This window comes from Salvelinus sp. IW2-2015, linkage group LG3 (assembly GCF_002910315.2).
Source record: "Salvelinus sp. IW2-2015 linkage group LG3, ASM291031v2, whole genome shotgun sequence".
NCBI classification, from domain to species: domain Eukaryota; kingdom Metazoa; phylum Chordata; class Actinopteri; order Salmoniformes; family Salmonidae; genus Salvelinus; species Salvelinus sp. IW2-2015.
This window is the reverse complement of record NC_036840.1, coordinates 32,558,464-32,582,511: the sequence shown is the minus strand read 5'-3', so window position 1 is coordinate 32,582,511 and position 24,048 is coordinate 32,558,464. Positions and strand designations below refer to the sequence as shown.

Below are 24,048 nucleotides of genomic sequence, written 5' to 3'. Positions count from 1 at the left end.
ACATAGCCTTCTATTTTACACTATATCACCTAGCCTTCTATATCACCTAGCATCTATATCACACTATATCACCTAGCCTTCTATATCACCTAGCCGTTTATATCACACTATATCACCTAGCCCTCTATATCACCTAGCATCTATATCACACTATATCACCTGACCTTCTATATCACCTAGCCTTCTATATTACACTATATCACCTAGCCTTCTATATCATCTAGCCTTCTATATCACACAATATCTACTAGCCTTCTATATCACCTAGCATCTATATCACACGATGTCACCTAGCCTTCTATATCACCTTCTATATCACCTATCCTCCTATATCACACAATATCACCTAGCCTTCTATATCACGCAATATCACCTAGCCTTCTATATCACACTATATCATCAGGGGCTTCCATCACATCCCATCGACTTTGTACCATCACAGTGGGTATATCAGTGGTGAGTCCAGATGGCAGCCTATTCCCTACGGGCGCTGGTCAAAAGTAGTGCACTACATAGGGAATGGGGTACCATTTAGGACGCACCCAGTATCAGTGTGAGTGAATTACGGGTCTGTAGGTTTCATTATAGGGCTGATGAGCGCTGGGTTGACCTTGGGTTGACCCTGCCGACTGTCTGTACGTCTGAGCAGCTCCTTCATTCTCTCTCATTGTTGATTTTCTCTCTCTCTCTCTCTCTCTCTCTCTCTCTCTCTCTCTCTCTCTGTTGTCCTTATTCTCTGTTGTCCTCCCGCTCCTCCCCCCATCACTTCAGGCCATCAGCCTCTCTCCCAGCTCTTTTTATCCCCCCCCAACTGGAATTACTTTTGATTCTTTAATTACTTTCAGCTCCATGGTAGAGGACAGAGGCAAGTTTCTGTAGGACCAGGACTGGGGGCTGTACCTTCATTTAACATGATGCTTTATAAGGGTCTCATGGGCAAGTGTAAATTCAGTCTGACGTGTGTCTAGTACGTCTGACGTGGGTATAGTCTGTGGGGTAATCAATTTTGATTGTGGATATCGATTGCCGTATCACTAAAGCTCTCTTACATCTCGGAGCTCAAAGAGATACAGAAAGTTCTGTGGGGACACTTTTCACTTTACATTACACAGGCCTTATTCCAGCGCAATGGATTTACCCATGTAATTACATTGTAACACACTAGTAGGTGACTGATTGTTTCTCCATGACTAGGAGAGAAATATGTCTATTAATATCAATATAAAATAATACAATAATATTAACAGTACCAGTCGAAAGTTTGGACACACCTACTCATTTAAGTTTTTATTTTTATTTTTACTATTTACTACAATGTAGAATATATTTTATATTTGATATTCTTCAAAGTTGCTACCCTTGATGACAGCTTTGCACACTCTTGGCATTCTCTCAACCAACTTCACCTGGAATGCTTTTCTAACAGTCTTGAAGGACTTCCCACATATTCTGAGTACTGAGCTGCATTTCCTTCACTTTTGCGGTCCAACTCATCTCAAACCATCTCAATTGGGTTGAGGTTGGGTGATTGTGGAGGCCAGGTCATCTGATGCAGCACTCCATCACTCTCCTTCTTGGTCAAATAGCCCTTACACAGCCTGGAGGTGTGTTGGGTCATTGTCCTGTTGAGGAACAAATTATAGTCCCACTAAGCGCAAACCAGATGGGATGGCGTATCGCTGCAGAATGCTGTGGTAGTCATGCTGGTTAAGTGTGTGCCTTGAATTCTAAATAAATCACTGACAGTGTCACCAGCAAAGCACCCCACACCATCACACCTCCTCCTCCGTGCTTTATGGTGGGAACTACATATGCCGAGATCATCCATTCACCTACTCTGCATCTCACAAAGACACAACAGTTGGAACCCAAAATCTCAAATTTGGACTCATCAGACCAAAGGACAGATTTCCACCGGTCTAATGTCTACTGCTCATGTTTCTTGCCCCAAGAAAGTCTCTTCTTCTTATTGGTGTCCTTTAGTAGTGGTTTCTTTGCAGCAATTCGACCATGAAGGCCGGATTCACACAGTCTCCTCTGAACAGTTGATGTTGAGATGTATCTGTTACTTGAACTCTGTGAAGCATTTATTTGGACTGCAATTTCTGAGGCTGGTAACTCTAATGMACTTRTCCTCTGCAGCAGAGGTAACTCTGGGTCTGCCTTTCCTGTCGCATTCCTCATGAGAGCCAGTTTCATCACAGCACTTGACTGTTTTTGCGACTGCACTTGATTGACTGACCTCCATGTCTTAAGGTAATGATGGACTGTCGGTTCTCTTTGCTTATTTGATATGTTCTTACCATAACATAGACTTGGTATACCACCCCTACCTTGTCACAACACAACAGTATATATATATATATATATATATGTATGTATGTATGTATGTATGTATGTATGTATGTATGTATGTATGTATGTATGTATATATATATGTATTTATCACAGGAGGCTGGTGGCACCTTAATTGGGGAGGATGGCCTCGTGGTAATGGCTGGAGCAAAACAGGTGGAATGGTATCAAATACACCAAACACATGGTTTCCATGTGGGTGATTCCATTCCATTTGCTTCGAGCCGTACTCCCCTCAGCAGCCTCCACTGATATATATATATATATATTTGTGTGTACACAGGATCTCCTTCCCTACCCGACCCAGCCGTCTCCATGTAGCCTCCACAAGTGAGGACAGACACAACATACAAACACAGCAGCCTCTCATTACAGGAAGTAACACGGGGTTGACGGATGCCCATTGGAGCCCTCTGTGACACCACAAAGCCTGGCTCTCCGGGCTGCATCTGGGGTTGGTCTGAGTAATGATATGCATTGGCCCTATGTCTGGCTCACAGCACCCCGCCCTTCACACACACACCAAGAGAGGGAGACACAGACACAGTTACACACACACACACAGGTTACAACACACCACATCACACACACACACACACACACACACACACACACACACCACACACACACACACACACACACACACACACACACACACACACACACACACACACACAACAACACCAAGAGAGTAGCAGCACTACACACCACACACACACACACCCACAACACGAGCACACAGACACACAAGTTACACCACACACACACACACACACACACACACACACACACACACAACACCGAGACACACACACACACCACACACACACACACACACACACACACACACACACACACACACACAAAGGGTCCAAAGGGGCTCTGGTCCAAGTTAGTGCACTATATAGAACATAGGGTTCCATTTGGGACGGACCACTGTGTGCTTTTATATGGCCAACAAAGTGAGCTTGTTATTCATCAACTCAACGGCCTCCATTTTGGAGTGATGGGTCACCGATGCTGAAGATAGTTCCCTTATCAGTCATCTCTGAGAAGCCACTTCCTTGTTAAGTTACAGGATCATCACGGTGAGTTGCCCATTTATCTGAATTGTAGGTGATTTATAGATCATTCACCACAGTTCTAAAGTTAGCTGACAAGCGGGACCAAACTTCTAGAGGAGAAAGCGAGGGAGAGACAGTCAGTGTATATCTGTGGTCCTAACAAATGACAGTCGTTATGTTTACAATGTGTGAGTTGTCACGGTAACAGCTTTATCGGACCTGACCTCATCTGCAGTTATATTGCAGAGGCGACCAGGAGTCTGGGCCCCGCCAGTCTGTTTGTCAATGAGCTGTCCTGGGTCATCACATTAAATAAGCCAAGCGCTGATTACTTGTTAGGGGCCCCATTCCTCAGAAGACCCATAGTATCTGATGACTAGTGTGACGGTGCCAGGTTCTCCGTAAACGATGGAGAAGTGTATTTCAGGGTCACTGTGAAGTATGGCTCTTACAAGTTTTCCACCAGAATTTCTGAGGACCACATTTTTGCTACATTAACATTTTTACACCAACAAATAACCTTAAATTCATTACATTTTCATCTCTTCACAAAAAATTCACCAGTAAATGCATTTACCCAATAAAAAAAAACTATTCTCAAAATGATCTTTCTCAAAAGCATTTGAATATTGTCCCATGCAATAATCTGTACTCTAAATGTTGAGGCCCCACAGCAGTTCCCCCCAGAGTTGAATACCACTGCTAAGGAACAGACACACTCATAATCTCATCTCTCCCCTCCCCTTCTTCCTTTTCCTCTTAAACGAATGTCACTTTAAAAAATTGAGTCCCCTTCATCTTGCCGACGGGGGAGAAAAGACACAAGCCAAACATAGGGTTGTGTGTGTGTGTGCGCGTGTGTGTGTGCGTCCGTGTGTGCTCGTGAAGGAATGTTTGATGAATGATATGTTGGCGCAGGGGGGCCAGCGGTCGTTGGCATTAACGAGATGGGGCCCTGGTGGGTTTGGGAGGAGCCTCTCCTCAGCATGCGTGGGGCCGGGCGGCTATCGATTAATCCTGCCTCTGCGGCCCACTAATGAATAACCTCCACATGGGTGGAGTGCTGACAGCCTCGCCTGAAGGCCTCCACCTGGCTCTCTGTGCTCTTCCTGCTTTCCGTGGTTTTCCTGTCTCCTCCCTCAGGGGGGGGGGGGGGGCTGCTCAGAGGCGAGTGTCTGGGATGCTTTGGGGAATTAGCACCGATTAGTTTCACGCTCCACAGCTGCAGGAAACTGTCTCGGTATGGAGATTGAACCAAAATGACCAGATGAAGTCTAAGCAATGAATGGATAGTTAGACCTTTTAACCATTGTGGTTGATTATATTCTGAGAAATACAGGCAACCACCCAGGTAGGCTAGGAACCTAGGTAGAAAGGTAGCTAACTAGGTGGATAGGTATTAGCACAGAACAGGTCCCTTGCTGTGTTTGTAGTTGCGGTGGCGATGAGGCTGTGAATGCCCAGTGAGTTCTGGGTGTGAATGCTCAGTTAGTAAATAGATTGCCTCCCTAGGATCAATACGCTGTTAGGGGAGAAGGGAGGAGCAGGGAGGCAGGACTGACCTGCTGTATCCTGGTTGATCTAATTCCCTGGGGAAGAGGGGATAGAGGGTACACCACAGCACCCATTCACTCACTACGGCTAAAGAGTGCATAAGCTATATCCACCACACGCATTGGTTCAAATAGTGTTTGTTTTCATTCAAATAATTTATTCTTTCTATTGATTCTGTCAACTGAGTTAATCCAACAGCACTGAGTTAATCCAATAGTATTTAGTTAATCCAATAGCACTGAGTTAATCCAATAGCACTGAGTTAATCCAATAGCACTGAGTTAATCCAATAGTATTGAGTTAATCCAATAGCACTGAGTTTATCCAATAGTATTGAGTTAATCCAATAGTATTGAGTCAATCCAATAGCACTGAGTTAATCCAATAGTATTGAGTTAATCCAATAGCATTGAGTTTATCCAATAGCATTGAGTTAATCCAATAGTATTGAGTTAATCCAATAGCATTGAGTTAATCCAATAATATTGAGTTAATCCAATAGTATTGAGTCAATCCAATAGTATTGCGTCAATCCAATATCACTGAGTTATCCATAGCATTGATACAATAGTATTGAGTTAATCCAATAGCATTGAGTTAATACAATAGTATTGAGTTAATCCAATAGCATTGAGTTAATCCAATAGTATTGCCAGAAAATCAGATAAATTGATGGAGGGAGAGAGGGGGAAGAGAGAGATAAAATGGAGAGAGGAAGTAAAAGTGATCAAAAGGGAGAGACAGAAAGAGGGCGAGAGAATGGGTAGATTGAGTTACCAGCCTCTCCTGTCCTGTCCTCTCCTGTCCTCGCTTGTCCTGTCCTGTCTTGTCCTGACTTGTCCTGTCTTGTCTTGTCCTTTCTTATCTTGTCCTGTCTTATCCTGTCTTAACTTGCCCTGTCTTGTCCTGTCTTGTCCTATACTAACCTGTTCTGTCTTGTCCTGAGGTGCTGTAGATTTCCACTCTGCATCGCTCGTCATATATCAGCTCTGCAGCTCCAGTTTTGTAATCTCCTCTAGCAGTATAGGCTTATGTGTTCCTCTCTGTCCCTGTCTGCTTCTCCACTATGCCATGCAGTGTACTTTAAAAGACTAAAACACAACTCAACTGTATGTGTATTGACTTGTAACCAAACTGTATTCCTCAGCTCTCCCCTAAACATCCTCTCACGGATGAGTCTCCCTCAGTGAGTTTCTGTTATCTGACTGAGGTTGTGCCCTCTGTACGGGCAGCAGTGGGTCTGTTTTCTATCTCTGGAGCCAGTCAACCACACAGAGTGTATATCTGACAAACAGAAAGAGAGGGAGAAAGACGGAGACTGAGAGAGAGGGAGGGGGGGGGGGCAGAAGAGAGAAAGAAATATGGCGAGAGCTGTAGGATAGAGAGATGGGGGACTTTAGGGCCAAGATGGAGAGGATGCAATGAAGCGAGAGATGGAGGAAGAGAGAGAGGGAGAGGAAAGAGGGAAAACGGAGAGAGATGTTTAGCTCTGTTCAGCCATGCAGAGTTCACATACGGATGTGTGGTCCAACCACTCAATGCACTCAAAGCCCGTGTGCCGAGAGCACCCTCGATTAAAACCACAGCCGCCCTCACTGCCACGCTCCTCGCGAAGCCCTACATAGTTTAACACCAGTGTGGCATTGTACTGTTTTTCAAAATGCACACTGTTAAGAATAGTTGAGGCGCTGTCAATTAAAATGTTTGCTGAATAGCAAACTGGACTGTTGAAAGTGAATTGTGAAGATAAAGGGAGAATGTGTGTTGYTTCATTCAAATTCCTCATGAGGCATAAGCTTGCTTGAGCAGAATGTTCATGGATGTCATGTTGTCTATTTAGATAACTAGACAGCCAACTGCCACTCCATCTGCCAATTCACTACTCAGCAGGAGAAGAGAACCGGAGCCTTTCCATTGGCCGGTTCCTCTCCCAGTGAGGTTGAGCTTGAGACCGACCCTGGTCGGAGTGGGTTGGTCAGGGTGTTGCGAGACGATTCGTTCCAGAGAGGTGTGTGTGTGTACCTGTGTATTGATGTGTGTATTATTTAGATCTCACTGCGGCATCTTTAGTGAATCTATACGTCTGGTGTGTGTTTGTTTGTGTGTGAGAGAGAGACCGTTGTACTCGGCATGCCCAGAACTCATGCAGCTTTCCCCCCCCCCGGGTCTGTTAGTGTGTTAAATCAATCCCCCCTTCTCTAACGGGCAATTAATTTGTGTTGTTTAGAAAAGAAGGGGGAGGAAGAGGTGTAGTAAAGAGGAGAAGTAGAAGAAAGATGAGTTTGATAGGTTATCTGCCTTTGCATGTGATATCAGAGATGAGTTTCTGAAAAGATCCCTGTCTTCTCTCTCGCTCTCTCTTTTTCTCTCTCCCTCCCTCTCCCTCGCTCCTTCCTTCTTTCACCCTAATCCTGGACGGTTCACTGATATGATGGATTGAGGTTATAGCTCAGTGAACAGAGAATTTTTTTACAGTTCCTTCCACTTTCCATCCGCCATGGAACTCCTTTGACGGCGATACCTGAGGCACGAAGCTCAGGCCCGTCAGATTGGCCCTGTGTGTGTGCATGTGGATCAGCCACTGGAGTAACCGGCCCCTCCGATAAGGAGTGAATATTATTCTGTAAAAGCGGTTATTGCTATGCCAAATCCGCTGTAAAGACCACTTTAGATTGGATTTGAAGGCTCAGCTGGCCACGCACCATCACCAGCACACAAATTACTTCCCCCTCAGCAGGCTGAAAAGATTTGGCATGAGCCCTCAGATCCTCAAAATGTTCTACAGGTGCACCATTGAGGGCTTATTGACTGGCTGCATCACCGCTTGGTATGGCAACTGCTTGCCATCCGACCGCAAGGCGCTACAGAGGGTAGTGCAGACGGCCCAGAACATCACAGGGTCGAGCTCCTTGCCATCCATGACTTCTATACCAGGCGGTGTCAGAGGAAGGCCCTAAAAATTGTCCAAGACTCGAGCCACCCAAGTCGTAGACTGTTCTCTCTGCTACCGCATGGCAAGCAGTACCGATGCACCAAGACTGGAACCAACAGAGGTTCTACCCCCAAGCCATAAGACTGCTAAATAGTTAGTTAAATAGTTAACCAAATAGCTACCTGGGCTATCCTGTGGCGAACTGCAATAGCATCGAAGAGCCCACGCGATATGCAACTGTTCAGGGAAGTCAGGAACCAATACACGCAGTCAGTCAGGAAAGCAAAGGCCAGCTTTTTCAAGCAGAAATTTGCATCCTGTAGCTCTAACTCCAAAAAGTTCTGGGATACTGTAAAGTCCATGGAGAACAAGAGCACCTCCTCCCAGCTGCCCACTGCACTGAGGCTAGGTACACGGTCACCACCGATAAATCCGTGATGATCGAAGACTTCAACAAGCATTTCTCATGGCTGGCCATGCCTTCCTCCTGGCGACTCCAACCTTGGCCAACAGCCCCCGCCCCCCCCCCCCGCTGCTACTCGCCCAAGCCTCCCCAGCTTCTGCTTTACCCAAATCCAGATAGCAGATGTTCTGAAAGAGCTGGAAAACCTGGACCCATACAAATCAGCTGGGCTTGACAATCTGACCCCCTATTTTGAAACTGTCCGCCGCCATTGTCGCACCCCCTATTACCAGCCTGTTCAACCTCTCCTTCGTATCATCTGAGATCCCCAAGATTGGAAAGCTGCCGCGGTCATCCCCCTCTTCAAAGGGGAGACACCCTGGACCCAAACTGTTACAGACCTATATCCATCCTGCCCTGCCTATCTAAGGTCTTCGAAAGCCAAGTCAACAAACAGATCACTGACCATTCGAATCCCACCGTACCTTCTCCGCTGTGCAATCCGGTTTCCGAGCCGGTCACGGGTGCACTTCAGCCACGCTCAAGGTACTAAATGATATCATAACCGGCATCGATAAAAGACAGTACTGTGCTCGTCCTTTCATCGACCTGGCAAAGGCTTCGACTCTGTCAATCACCATATTCTTATGGCAGACTCAGTAGCCTCGGTTTTCTAATGACTGCCTTGCCTGGTCACCAACTACTTTGCAGACAGAGTTCAGTGCGTCAACATCGGAAGGCATGCTGTCCGGTCCTCTGGCAGTCTCTATGGGGGTACCACAGGGTTCAATTCTCGGCCGACTCTTTTCTCTGTATATATCAATGATGTTGCTCTTGCTGCGGGCGATTCCCTGATCCACCTCTACGCAGACGACACCATCTGATTACTTCTGGCCCTTCTTTGGACACTGTGATAACCAACCTCCAAACGAGCTTCAATGCCATTCAACACTCCTTCCGTGGCCTCCAACTGCTCTTAAACGCTAGTAAACCAAATGCATGCTCTTCAACCGTTCGCTGCCTGCACCCCACGCCCCGACTAGCATCACCACCTGGACGGTCTGACCTAGAATATGTGGACATCTATAAGTACCTAGGTGTCTGGCTAGACTGCAAACTCCCTTCCAGACTCATATCACACACTCCAATCCAAAATCAGATCTAGAGTCGGCTTTCTATTTCGCAACAGAGCCTCCTTCACTCACGCCGCCAAAACTCACCCTAGTGGAAACTGACTATCCTACCGATCCTCGACTTCCGACGATGTCATCTACAAATGGCTTCCAATACTCTACTCAGCAAACTGGATGCAGTTTATCACAGTGCCATCCGTTTTGTTACTAAAGCACCTTATTCGACCCACCACTGCGACCTGTATGCCCTAGTCGGCTGGCCCTCGCTACATGTTCGCCGTCAGACCCACTGGCTCCAGGTCATCTACAAGGCTATGCTAGGTAAAGTGCCGCCTTATCTCAGTTCACTGGTCACGATGGCTACACCCACCCGTAGCACGCGCTCTAGCAGGTGTATCTCACTGATCATCCCTAAAGCCAAAACCTCATTTGGACGCCTTTCCTTCCAGTTCTCTGCTGCCTGCGACTGGAACGAATTGCAAAAAATCTCTGAAGTTGGAGACTTTTATCTCCCTCAACAACTTTAAACATCTGCTATCCGAGCAGCTAACCGATCGCTGCAGCTGTACATAGTCCATCGGTATATAGCCCACCCAATTTACCTACCTCACCCTCCCCATACTGCTTTTATTTCCTTTTCTGCTTTTTTTGCCACACCAGTATCTCTACTTGCACATGATTATCTGATGATTTACCACTCCAGTGTTAATCTGCTAAATTGTAATTATCTGATTTATTGCCTACCTCCTCATGCCTTTTGCACACATTGTATAGATTCTCTTTTTTTCTTTTTTTCTACCATGTTATTGACTTGTTTATTGTTTACTCCATGTGTAACTCTGTGTTGTTGTCTGTTCACACTGCTTGCTTTATCTTGGCCAGGTCGCAGTTGCAAATGAGAACTTGTTCTCAACTAGCCTACCTGGTTAAATAAAGGTGAAATAAAAAAAAATAAAAAAATCTGCATTGACCCTTTTTTGCAACAACTACATTTTACTGATGGGAGGGCCATCCATTTGTATTTCAGAGAGGTCTCGTGTTATCTCTCAGTAACTACATGTGTTCTCTCTGCATTTTCATTTGATTTGAAATGACTCCAGCTGAAAACCAAAGCTCTTGTTTTCCCACTCAAATGGTAGAACTTTCTCCCGTCAGCTTTTACTAGAAATTGGAAGCAGAAAAGTTTATTTTCTTGGCACTTATTTTTCAATGCATGAGGTAATTGTGTGAATGCTGAAGAACTAAAAAAGCTCCAATGTTAAGATCCTGGTTGGTCTCCGTGGTGGGAATTTACAGAGACACTGAGTCAAGAAGAGGCTCAGCAAGAATTCACTGTCGCTTTGATTTGCATCAGGGAATTATGTTGTGAGTATGTACTTACCCTGAATGGGAAAGCACACACACACACACATACAATACATACTGTTCTGGAGGCGGTAGAGTGCTTTCCATCAAGACGATCTATTCAAAAGTTCTACGTAATTAGCATTCATGTGACTCTCCCATCATGGCTACAATGTGACTCCCCCATCATGGCTACATGTGACTCTCCCCATCATGGCTACATGTGACTCCCCCCATTCATGGCTACATGTGACTCCCCCCATCATGGCTACATGTGACTCTCCCCATCATGGCTACATGTGACTCTCCCCATCATGGCTACATGTGACTCTCCCCATCATGGCTACATGTGAATCCCCCCATCATGGCTAAATGTGACTCCCCCATCATGGCTACATGTGATCTCCCCCTCATGGCTTACATGTGACTCTCCCCATCATGGCTACATGTGACTCTCCCCATCATGGCTACATGTGACTCCCCCCATCATGGCTACATGTGACTCTCCCCATCATGGCTACATGTGACTCTCCCCATCATGGCTACATGTGACTCCCCCCATCATGGCTACATGGGACTCTCCCCATCATGGCTACATGTGACTCTCCCCCATCATGGCTACATGTGACTCTCCCCATCATGGCTACATGTGACTCTCCCATCATGGCTACATGTGACTCTCCCATCATGGCTACATTGGACTCTCCCCATCATGGCTACATGTGACTCCCCCCATTCATGGCTACATGTGACTCCCCATCATGGCTACATTGACTCTCCCCATCATGGCTACATGTGACTCTCCCCATCATGGCTACATGTGACTCTCCCCATCATGGCTACATGTGACTCCCCCCATCATGGCTACATATGACTCTCTCCATCATGGCACATGTGACTCTCCCCATCATGGCTACATGTGACTCTCCCCATCATGGCGACATGTGCTCTCCCCATCATGGCTACATGTGACTCTCCCCACATGGCTACATGTGACTCTCCCCATCATGGCTACATGTGACTCTCCCCATCATGGCTACATGGTGACTCCCCCATCATGGCTACATGTGACTCCCCCCATCATGGCTACATGGACTCTCCCCATCATGGCTACATGTGACTCTCCCCATCAGGCTACATGTGACTCTCCCATCATGGCTACATGTGACTCCCCCATCATGCTACATGTGACTCCCCCCATCAGGCTACATGTGACTCCCCCCATCATGGCTACATGTGACTCCCCCCATCATGGCTACATGTGACTCTCCCCCATCATGGCTACATGGGACTCTCCCCATCATGGCTACATGTGACTCCCCCATCATGGCTACATGTGACTCTCCCCATCATGGCTACATGTGACTCTCCCATCATGGCTACATGTGACTCTCCCCATCATGGCTACATTGATGGACTCTCCCCATCATGGCTACATGTGACTCCCCCCATCATGGCACATGTGGACTCTCCCATCATGGCTACATGTGACTCTCCCCATCATGGCTACATGTGACTCCCCCATCATGGCTACATGGACTCTCCCCATCATGGCTACATGTGGACTCTCCCCATCATGGACATGTGACTCCCCCCATCATGGCTACATGGTGACTCTCCCCCTATCATGAGCTACATGTGACTCCCCATCATGGCTACATGTGACTCTCCCCATCATGCTACATGTGTGACTCTCCCCATCATGGCTACATGTGACTCCCCCCCAGTGCCCCCATCATGGCTACATGTGAATCCCCCCCATTTTTCCAAATGGGCCTTAAACAATGGCTCTTGCCCCATCATGGCACATGTGACTCCCCCATCATGCTGTAACATGTGACTCTCCCCATCATGGCTACATGTGACTCTCCCCATCATGGCTACATGTGACTCCCCCCATCATGGCTACATGTGCAGGGAGAAGTTGGGAAGCAGAGAGCTTCGGGTTCATCATTCATTGAACATCGCCTGAGGAAGGAAGAGAAACCAGTCGTACTATCTATCTCCCATCCTGTTTCTCTCTCTCCCTCTCTTTCCCAGTCTGAACAACAACTTTGAATGATTCATTCCATTCCATTGGCAACCCGTGTTTTAAAAAGACGTTCTGTACTTCAACTTATTTATTTTTAAACTCTGGAATTGTTAGCGTACAAGCTTGAAAGTGTATGTATGAGCAACGAGTTAGAAGAGTGAGCCAACGGTTAAAATATACTTTGTGGAAAACATGAAGTCTGTCAGACGCAGTATGTGAGGGGATGGAGAGAGGGATGAAGGGAGTAAATGAAAGGTAATCGTCTCCTCTGCAAATCCAATTTCCAGTTAGTGAGCCCACCTCATCAAGCAACCTGCAGCGTCCAAATGGTGTCCTCATTAAATCAAGAATACTGCAGCTTCTTAAAACGTTACGTCAGCAAACAGACAGGACTCTCTCTCCCCCTCTCTCTCGTTATATCATTCTTTGTCTCGCTCATTCTCTCTTCCATGCTCTCTCTTGCACGCYCTCGCTCTCTCTGCTGAGTCACATGTACCTACACGTCTTTTAACACCATGGTCCAGGCAGGCTGACAAGTTTAGGGGTAGGTAGAGCCTGTTAGTATGGAAGGAAGTCAGGTAAAATAATATCCAAAGTATGAGTCAGACTGGGGAAAATGGAGTAAAGTCACAATGGCTGGAAACTTTATTTGAGAGAAATTGTGGTAGCAACAAATAAATACGAACAAGGATTTGGACAAAGAATGACGCCAATGGGCTGAAAGGAGGGGATAGCAGGAAGCCTAAAGTCACAATTTCCGAGAGGGGACGGAGGAGAGAAAGTTGTACACTCACTGTGGAGATGGAGCATGGCATCGTCTACTACGGTATCTTAGAGAAAAAGTTTTGAGGAACAAACTAATGGAGAAGAACGGCAGGGGACAGCGGTGCAGGCAGTCACTTGCATCGTAACAAGTCGGAAAAGGACTTGACTGCAGCATTCTTTAACTATCTGAGGGTTTGTTTGCTCAACTCAGAGCTCGATCACTTCCCGGAGCAATTAGCTGAGCCCACATGCCTGTTTGATTACACCGATGAAATTAGCTCTCCCCAGCCGGACCGCACTACTCTAACCTTGCTCCAACGTGACAACACTGAAGTAGTTTAGTTTGCAAAGCTTCCCTCAATCTACTTTCTTCTCTTACTGTAGAGTCAGTGAATATGTAACATGTAGGTTTAGGTTTTTGTATGTGCAGGGAAACTTAGGTTTAACTCTCCCAATTTACTATTCTCTTCTGGCACTAGAGGCAATATACTGCGTATGTTATGTAAAGATTCTGGATGTGGAGGAAACTGTGAATAGGTTTGCGTGCTGTAGCGTTAATGTCCACGATTCGTGCTATTAGGTTGAAAAATGAGAGTGGGCAGAACCATTTTCCACCATTTTGCTTGACGGATGAAAGTGATCCAATCCCCTCGTTGGCCATTTACATTGGCCATGCTATCCCCCCCCCCCCCCCCGGCAGTCCCAATAATTACAAAACTGCAATAATCGACCGTGTCGCCGTGTTTCTGATGGATGAACGCTGATCGCTTCTACCCAGAGTGCAATATCTGTTTACCCTCAACAGCTCGACTTATTGAGCACCCATAATACATTTCTCTAGATTCACACTCAATCAAAACCAATCGACTAACTAATCAGCATCCTGTAATTGTATACAGTGATGCCCAACGAACAGCTGCAGACATACATTTCAGTGCATTCGCAGAACCCATTACTTTTTCCACATTTTGTTTATGTTACAGTTACTCTGAAATGGATTAAAATATTTCTTTCCTCATCAATCTACACACAATACCCTATAATGAAATAAAATGGTTTAATTAAAAATGTTAAAATTAAATACCGTATTTAAATAAGTATCCATACCCTTTGCTATGAGACTCGAAACTGAGCTTAGGTGCATCCTGTTCCCAGTGATCCTCATTGAGATCTTTCTACAACTTGGAGTCCACCTGTGGTAAATTCAATTGATTGGACACGATTTGGAAAGGCACACACCTGTCTATATAAGGTCCCATAGTTGACAGTGCATGTCAGAGCAAAAACCAAGCCATGAGGTCAAAGGTATTGTCCGTAGAGCTCAGAGACAGGATCGTGTCGAAGCACAGATCTGGGAAAGGGTACCAAAACATTTCTGCAGCATTGCATGTCCCCAAGAACACGAAGACCTCCATCATTCTTAAATGGAAGARGTTTGGAACCACCAATTCTCTTCCTAGAGCTGGCCACCCAGGCAAACTGAGCAATCGTGGGAGAACGACCTTGGTCAGGGATCAAGAAAACAATGGTCACTCTGACAGAGCTACATAGTACCTCTGTGGAAATGGGAGAACCTTCCAGAAGGACAACCATCTCTGCAGCACTCCACCAATAAGGCCTTTATGCTAGAGTGGCCAGACGGAAGCCACTCCTCAGTAAAAGGCGCATGACAGCCAGACTGGAGTTTACCAAATGGCACCTAAAGGACTCTCAGACCATGAGAAACAAGATTCTCTGGTCTGATGAAACTAAGATTGAACTTTTTGGCCTGAATGCCAAGCGTCACATCTGGAGGAAACCTGGCACCATCCTTACGGTGAAGCATGGTGGTGGCAGCATCATGCTGTGGGGTGGTTTTTCAGCGACAGAGACTGGAAGAGTAGTCAGGATCGAGGGAAAGATGAACAGAGCAAAGTACAGAGAGATTGTTGATGAAAACCTGCTCCAGAGCACCCAGGACCTCAGACTGGGGCGAAGGTTCACCCTCCAACAGGACAACAACCCTAAGCACACAGCCAAGAGAAAGCAAGAGTGGTTTCAGGACAAGTGCTGTGTCTGAATGTGTTTGAGTGGCCCAGCCAGAGCCAGAGACTTGAACCTGATCGAACATCTCTGGAGAGACCTGAAAATAGCTGCACAGCCTGACATACCTTGAGAGGATCTGCAGAGAAGAATGTGAGAAGCAAGCTTGTAGCGTCATACCCAAGAAGRCTCGAGGCTGTAATCGATGCCAAATGTGTTTCAACAAAGTAATCRGTAAAGGGTCTGAATACTTATGTGATATTTGTGATATTGTGATATTTGTGATATTTATAGTTTTTATTTTGCTTAACAATTGTCTGAAAACCTGTTTTTACTATGTCATTATGGGATGTTGTGTGTAGATTTATAAGGGGAGAAAAAAACCTATTAAATCAATTTAAGAGTAAGGCTGTAATATAACAAAATGTGGAAAAACTAAATTCTTCCCGAATGCACTGTGTATATACAAAAGTAAGTGGACACCCCTTCAAATTTGTCGATTTGTCTATTTCAACCACACCCGTTGCTGACAGGTGTATAAAATCGAGCACACAGCCATGCAATCTCCGTAGACAAACATTGGCAGTAGAATGGCCTTACTGAAGAGCTCAGTGACTTTCAACGTGGCACCGTCATAGGATGCCACCTTTCCAACAAGTCAGTCATCAAGAGCTTCCCCGGGCAACTGTAAGCGCTGTTATTGTGAAGTGGAAACATCTATGAACAACAACTGCTCAGTCACGAAGTGGTAGGCCACACTAGCGCGTAGCGTGTAAATATCGTCTGTCCTCGGTTGCAACACTCACTGCTGAGTTCCAAACTGCCTCTGGAAGCACATGAACTGTTTTTTCGGGAGCTTCATGAAATGGGATTCCACACAAGCCTAAAATCACTATGCGCAATACCAAGCATCAGCTGGAGTGGTGTAAAGCTCCCCRTCATTGGACTCTGGAGCAGTGTAAACGCGTTCTCTGGAGTGATGAATCACGCTTCACCATCTGGCAGTCCGATGGACAAATCTGGGTTTGGTGGATGCCAGGAGAACACTACCTGTCCCAATTAATAGTGCCAACTGTAAAGTTTGGAGTTGGAATGGGTCAGGCTAGGCCCCTTAGTTCCAGTGAAGGGAAATCTTAATGCTACAGTATACAATGACATTCTAGACMATTCTGTGCTTCCAACTTTGTGGCAACAGTTTGGGGAAGGCCCTTTCCTGTTTCAGCATGACAATGCCCCTGTGCACAAAGCAAGCTCCATACAGAAATGCTTTGTCAAGATCGGTGTAGAAGAACTTGACTGACCTGCACAGAGCCCTGACCTCAACCCCATCGAACACCATTGGGATGAATTGGATCGCCGACTGCGAGCCAGGCCTAATTCCCCAACATCAGTGCCAGACCTCACTAATGCTCTTGTTGCTGAATGGAAGCAAGTCCCTGCAACAATGTTTCAACATCAAGTGGAAAGCCTTCCCAAAAGAGTGGAGGCTGTTATAGCAGCAAAGGGGGACAAACTCCATATTAATGCGCATGATACTTTTGGCAATGTAGTGTGTCATCATCATTATTGTCACAGATAGGAAAGGAGATGACTGAACAGCAAGTAGGCTCCCTACATAGTACACTACCCTATAGGCCCTGGTCAAAAGGAGTGCACTATATAGGGAATAGGGTGTCATTTTAGATCATTCCGCTAACTCAACCTGGGAGAGATAATCTCTGTGCAGGCAGCACACARGACACCCACAGCTCCTCTCCTGCGGTCCTAACAAGCCCCTGATCGTAGGGCCGCAGGGTGGGACACTATTTGGCAGGGAGACACTATTTGGCATGACAGGCCCTCCCTGTAGCTCTGGAGGTCTGGTTCCCCCCTGCCAAGCCTACAGCTGTGTTTGAGGCTTCCTACTGTACTGAGTCCCAGACAGGGGATGGATTGAATGCTGCAGTTTGTCACTCCTCTTTGACTTGAAAATATAGATATACACAGAACACACATACACACAACACAACAAACTGAGCACACACACACACTCACACTCACACACACACACATACACACATACACACATACAACACTCACACACACACAACACACAGAGCACACACACAAACTCAGAGCCCACACCAGAGTTAACTAATGGCCAATGAAAGCTGGCAAGGTGGCAGAGGGGAGAAGGAATGCGGGGTTGGCTGGGCATTTTTCAGCACAGAGAGCCACAGGAACCTCTGCAGACGCACACACACACAGACACCTTTTCCATGCTAGATCTGTCAGCGCAGGGTGCCTCATATGCCATGTTTGCCATGACGATTAGCTCCACATCTGGACTGATGATAGTGAATGTTGGCAGACCATCTGCTTCTTCTCAATATTGGCTTGGGGAACCATGACGCATGGCATCGCTAGCCAGGTACACCCGGTGAACCCATGGCACTGCCAATTTTACCTGCTCCAAAAACCAGCACAGTAATCGTATCATCACTAAACTCGTGCAGACATTCATGTAACATTGCTAACGTGCTAGCCTCCCCCTCCCCAACCGTGGGCCATTTTCCTGTTCATCATTATGACAGTTAGCCTCGGGCTAACCCAAAATATGCTAATCCTCTTTAGCTAGCTATATGGAAGTATATGGTGTGATGATACATGCACACTGTGTGTGTTTGGGGGGGGACATGTGTGTGTGTGTGTGTGCGCACTTACTTGCTCACACGTGTGTGTGTGTGTGTGTGCGTGTGCGTGTGTGTGTGTGCGCGCATGCGTGCGTGCGTGCGTGAATGGCGGTCACGACTCTACTGTCGTTCTTCCCGCAGGGTGAACCCAGATGGGATTAAAGGTTGTGGTCCCTGTGGAACCAGCCTAATGTGATTGGCATAATGGCTGATATAAGGCGTAGGTTCAATTACCAGGCTGAGGTTGGAGATAGTCACGCAGTCTCAATTTACACGCCTGTAGTCTACAGGAGGATGACGTGGACTGATAGAGAGGAGGGGGAGATGAAGAGAGGATGAACAAGGAGTGCCTATATTGAATAGAATGATGGAGGGATAGAAGGGAGGAGAAGGAGATGGATAGAGAGGGCATGAGAGGAGAAAAGGAGGCGTTCTCAGCCTGGTCTTTGATAGATTGGAGGATAGGATGGAGAGATGGAGGAATGGTTGGGAGAGAGGATGAAAGGGGGAGTGCATAGCGTGGTGTTTGATAGGATGGAGGGAAAAGAAGAGGAGATGGACAAAACTAATCGTGGGTCAAATGTATGGGGGGGGGACACAGGGGCAAGGCTCTGCATTTTGGCGCCGCATTAGTAAACCAATCATGTAAATACAAGGTCAGAGCCACTCATATACTTCCTGGTAGGTAGAGAGACTGTTGAATGATGAAAATGAAAACAGAAGACATAGCATGAAATGTCCCTGGTAAATATCAAAATGCATTAGTCAGCAGCCAGCATCTATCTAGACACTTTACTACTATCATCCCAAACTGGCCTGCCAGCTCATTAAAAACGTATTTTATTCTACCAGGAAATCAAGCAACATACAAGTGTATGCTGATGACTACAAGGCGCTACCACAGATAGAACAATGAGACAAATATTTCACCTCGCTTAGCAGGCTGGGGTCTATCTTGGTTTAGTTGTAAAAGTCTCTGGTGCCACTGCTGCCTGCCTCAGAGATGCTACAACCGGGCTCTTCTTCTCCCTGACGGCTACGGTGAAGGAACAACCCAGAGGCCCAATGCAAACAGAAACTTTAGCTTTAATTAAACTATAAACTTTGTTTCATATCCAACAACTGGCACAAGCTGTTGTCTTGATGCCTTTTGGGGAAGAGCTGGAGAAGCCGTTTCTACGAAAACACATAACTCTATTTAATTAATTGCTATACTCTAGTCACTACTGTCTAGTCCCCCCACACCTTAACATATGCTGATAACGGTTGTTGAGGGGTAGTGCGAGTGGAAAAAGTGTGAAATGTAACAGCTGTGTCAACAGTGTAATGTCACCACTCACGGAATACACCTGAGAATAGTTTGTATATAGAGTACCAGTCAAAAGTTTGGACACACTTACTCATTTCAGGGTTTTTCTTTAATTTTACTTTTTTCTACATTGTAGAATAATAGTGAGGACATCAAAACTATGAAATAACACATATGGAATCATGTAGTATACTCATATGTATATACTGTACTCGATACCATCTACTGCATCTTGCCTATGCCGTTCTGTACCATTACTCATTCATATATCTTTATGTACATATTCTTTATCCCTTTACACTTGTGTGTATAAGGTAGTAGTTGTGTAATTGTTAGGTTAAATTACTCGTTGGTTATTACTGCATTGTCGGAACTAGAAGCACAAGCATTTCGCTACACTCGCATTAACATCTGCTAACCATGTGCATGTGACAACAACAAAAAAAAGATTTTATTTTATTTGATTTAGTAACCAAAAAAAGTGTTAAACAATCTAAATATATTTTAGATTATTCAAAGTATCCACCCTTTGCCTTGATGACAGCTTTGTACACTTTTGGCATTCTCTCAACCAGCTTCATGAGGAATGCTTTTCCAACGGTTTTGGAGAAGTTCCCACATATTCTGAGCACTTGTTGGCTGCTTTTACTTCACTCTGGGGTCCAACTCTTCCCAAACCATCTCAATTGGGTTGAGGTTGGGTGATTGTGGAGGCCAGGTCATCAGATGCAGCACTCTATCACTCTCCTTCTTGGTCAAATAGCCCTTAAACAGCCTGGAGGTGTGTTTAAGGTCATTGTCTTGCTGAAAAACAAATGATAGTCCCACTAAGCACAAACCAGATGGGATGGCGTATCGTTGCAGAATGCTGTGGTAGCCATGCTGGTTAAGTGTGCCTTAAATTCTAAATAAATCACAGAGAGTGTCACCAGCAAAGCACCCCCACACGGTCACACCTCCTCCTCCATGCTTCACGGTGGGAACCACACATGGTGAGATCATCCATTCACCTACTCTGTGTCTCACAAAGACACGRCGGTTRGAACCAAAAATCTAAWATTTGRACTCATCAGACCAAAGGACAGATTTCCACCGGTCTAATGTCCATTGCTCGTGTTTCTTGGTCCAAGCAAGTCTCTTCTTCTTATTGGTGTCCTTTAGTAGTGGTTTCTTTGCAGCAATTCGACCATGAAGGCCTGATTCACRCAGTCTCCTCTGAACAGTTAATGTTGAGATGTGTCTGATATTTGAACTCTGTGAAGCATTTATTTGGACTGCAATTTCTGAACTTATCCTCTGCAGCAGAGGTAACTCTGGGTCTTCCTTTCCTGTGGCAGTCGTCATGAGAGCCAGTTTCATTTATTTATTTTTATTTATTTTTTCAGATTTATTTAACTAGGTAGGCCAGTTGAGAACAAGTTCTCATTTACAACTGCGACCTGGCCAAGATAAAGCAAAGCAGGGCGAAAAAACTACAACACAGAGTTACACATTAAACAAACATACAGTCAATAACACAATAGAAAAATCTATTTACAGTGTGTGCAAATGTAGAAGATTAGGTAGGTAAGGCAATAAACAGGCCATAGAGGTAAAAAATTACAATTTAGCGTTAACACTGGAGTGATAGATGTGCAAATGATGATGTGCAAGTAGAGATACTGGGGTGCAAAAGAGCAAGAAGATACAGTTGAAGTCGTAAGTTTACAAACACCTTAGCCAAATACATTTAAACTCAGTTTATCACAATTCTTGACATGTAATCCTAGTAAAAACTCCCTGTCTTAGGTCAGTTCGGATCACCACTTTATTTTAAGAATATCAAAGTCAGAATAATAGTAGAGAGAATGGTTTATTTCAGCTTTTATTTCTTTCATCRCATTCCCACTGGGTTAGAAGTTTACATACACTCAATTTGTATTTGGTAGCATTGCCTTTAAATTGTTTAACTTGGGTCAAACGTTTCGGGTATCCTTCCACAAGCTTCCCACAATAAGTTGGGTGAATTTTGGCCCATTTCTCCTAATGTAACTGAGTCAGGTTTGTAGGCCTCCTTGCCTACAAATTTTCTATAGGATTGAGGTCAGGGCTTTGTGATGGCCACTCCAATACCATGACTTGTCATCCTTAAGCCATTTTGCCACAACTTTGGAAGTATGCTTGGGTCATTGTCCATTTGGAAGACCCATTTGTGACCAAGCTTTAACTTCCTGACCAATGTCTTGAGATGTTGCTTCAATATATCCACATAATTTTCCATCCTCATGAAGCCATCTATTTTGTGAAGTGCACCAGTCCCTCCTGCAGCAAAGCACCTCCACAACATGATGCTGCCACCCCCATGCTTCACGGTTGGGATGGTGTTCTTCTGCTTGCAAGCAACCCCCTTTTTCCTCCAAACATAACGATGGTCATTATAGCCAAACAGTTCTATTTTTGTTTCATCAGACCAGAGGAAATTTTCCAAAAAGTACGATCTTTGTCCCCATGTGCAGTTGCAAACCGTAGTCTGGCTTTTTTATGGCGGTTTTGGAGCAGTGGCTTCTTCCTTACTGAGCGGCATTTCAGGTTATGTCGATATAGGACTCGTTTTACTGTGGATATAGATACTTCTTACCTGTTTCCTCCAGAATCTTCACAAAGTCTTTTGCTGTTGTTCTAGAATTGATTTAGCACTTTTCGCACCAAAGTACATTCATCTCTAGSAGACAGAACACATCTCCTTCCTGAGTGGTATGATGGCTGCGTGGTCCCATGGTGTTTATACTTGCATACTATTGTTTGTACAGATGAATGTGGTACCTTCAGGCGTTTCGAAGTTGCTCCCAAGGATGAACCAGACTTGTGGAGGTCTACAAATGTTTTTCTGAGGTCTTGGCTGATTTCTTTTGATTTTCCCATGATGTCAAACAAAGAGGSACTGAGTTTGAAATACATCCACAGGTACACCTCCAATTGACTCAAATTATGTCAATTAGCCTATCAGAAGCTTCTAAAGCCATGACATCATTTTCTGGAATTTTCCAAGCTGTTTAAAAGAACAGTCAACTTAGTGTATGTAAACTTCTGACCAACTGGAATTGTGATACAGTGAATTATAAGTGAAATAATCTTTCTGTAAACAATTGTTGGAAAGATTACTTGTGTCATGCACAAAGTAAATGTCATAACCGACTTGCCAAAACTATAGTTCGTTAACAAGAAATTTGTGGAGTGGTTGAAAAACGAGTTTTAATGACTCTAACCTAAGTGTATGTAACTTATACCAAATAGGGCTATCTTCTGTATACCACCCTACCTTGTCACAACACAACTAATTGGCTCAAATGCATTAAGAAGGAAATAAATTCCACAAATTAACTTTTAAGGCATACCTGTTAATTGAAATGCATTCCAGGTGACTACCTCACGAAGCTGGTTGAGAGAATGCCAAGAGCGTGCAACGCTGTCTTCAAGGCAATGACTGGCTACTTTGAAGAATCTCAAATGTAAAATATATTTAGATTTTTGTTACACTTTTTGGGGTTTGTACATGATTCCATGTTTTATTTCATAATTGGGATGTCTTCACTGTTATTCTACAATGTAGAAAATAGTCAAAATAAAATAAAAACTTGAATGAGTAGGTGTGTCCAAACTTTTGACTGGTACTATATAATTGGTCAAAAGACCAATTAGTGAGAAAATAATTATCACAATTGGTTTGCCTGTCTAAACGCAGCCTGTGTCACGTGGGGCGTCAGGGCATCCTTTCACGTCCTATCATGCCAACGCCTGGCACCATGATCCCTGAGTCACACAGTAGTATAAATAAGTCTCTTCCTATCCCCGTCTCCTCTCCTTTAGTTCCACTGATCAGAAAGAACAGGGGAGAGACATCCAGATGAGCGTACACGGATTGTTTTCACCTGGCAAGTATTTTCCAATCAATGCAGATGGATGAAGGGAAGGAGAGGAAGCCACTGTAGACTATTGAGATTGGCCCTCTGTGTGTCTGTCCATCGCCTCAGCTCATCCTCACCTGCTTCTCAGGGCGGCCGTTTAAATGCCTGTTTAAAAAAGCTTTTGTCTTTCCTTGTCGTTGTGCATGGCAGGCAGGGGTAGCCAACTCTGAAATTGTCCTGCGATTAGTTTCTACCCCTGCTTTTCTGTGGATTTCAAGAAAAGGTGCATTCATTCTGGGAAGTTTTAGCAGAGTATGTTGGTGTGTATGCTGTTCTGCCAATTACCCTGGAAATGGTTGAAAGAGAACCTCATACACACCACGGACTAGAGACACACATGCACACACATAGGCTGGGAGAATGGGAGGATGCTGCTTGTACTGTGAATTTTCACAGCCGAGATGATCCTAAGCTTTCCATGCAGCGCAGGAAGACCGAGGAAGATGAGGGGCTATGGCACAATGCCCAGTTAGCATACTGTGGAATGCAGTAGAAACGTGTACTGTGTAAGGACGGGGC

The 24,048-nt window shown here is 45.2% G+C and overlaps 1 protein-coding gene across 1 annotated transcript in view; it reads left to right on the top strand.

Moving 5' to 3' along the window:
* LOC111980804 (neurexin-2-like) overlaps positions 1-24,048 on the top strand; it is a 655,826-nt gene that overhangs the window by 489,903 nt on the left and 141,875 nt on the right. Inside the window, exon 15 of the mRNA XM_070449631.1 lies at positions 11,919-12,046. Within this exon, the coding sequence (XP_070305732.1) occupies positions 11,919-12,046 (128 nt within the window). The remainder of the gene's footprint in view (positions 1-11,918; positions 12,047-24,048) is intronic.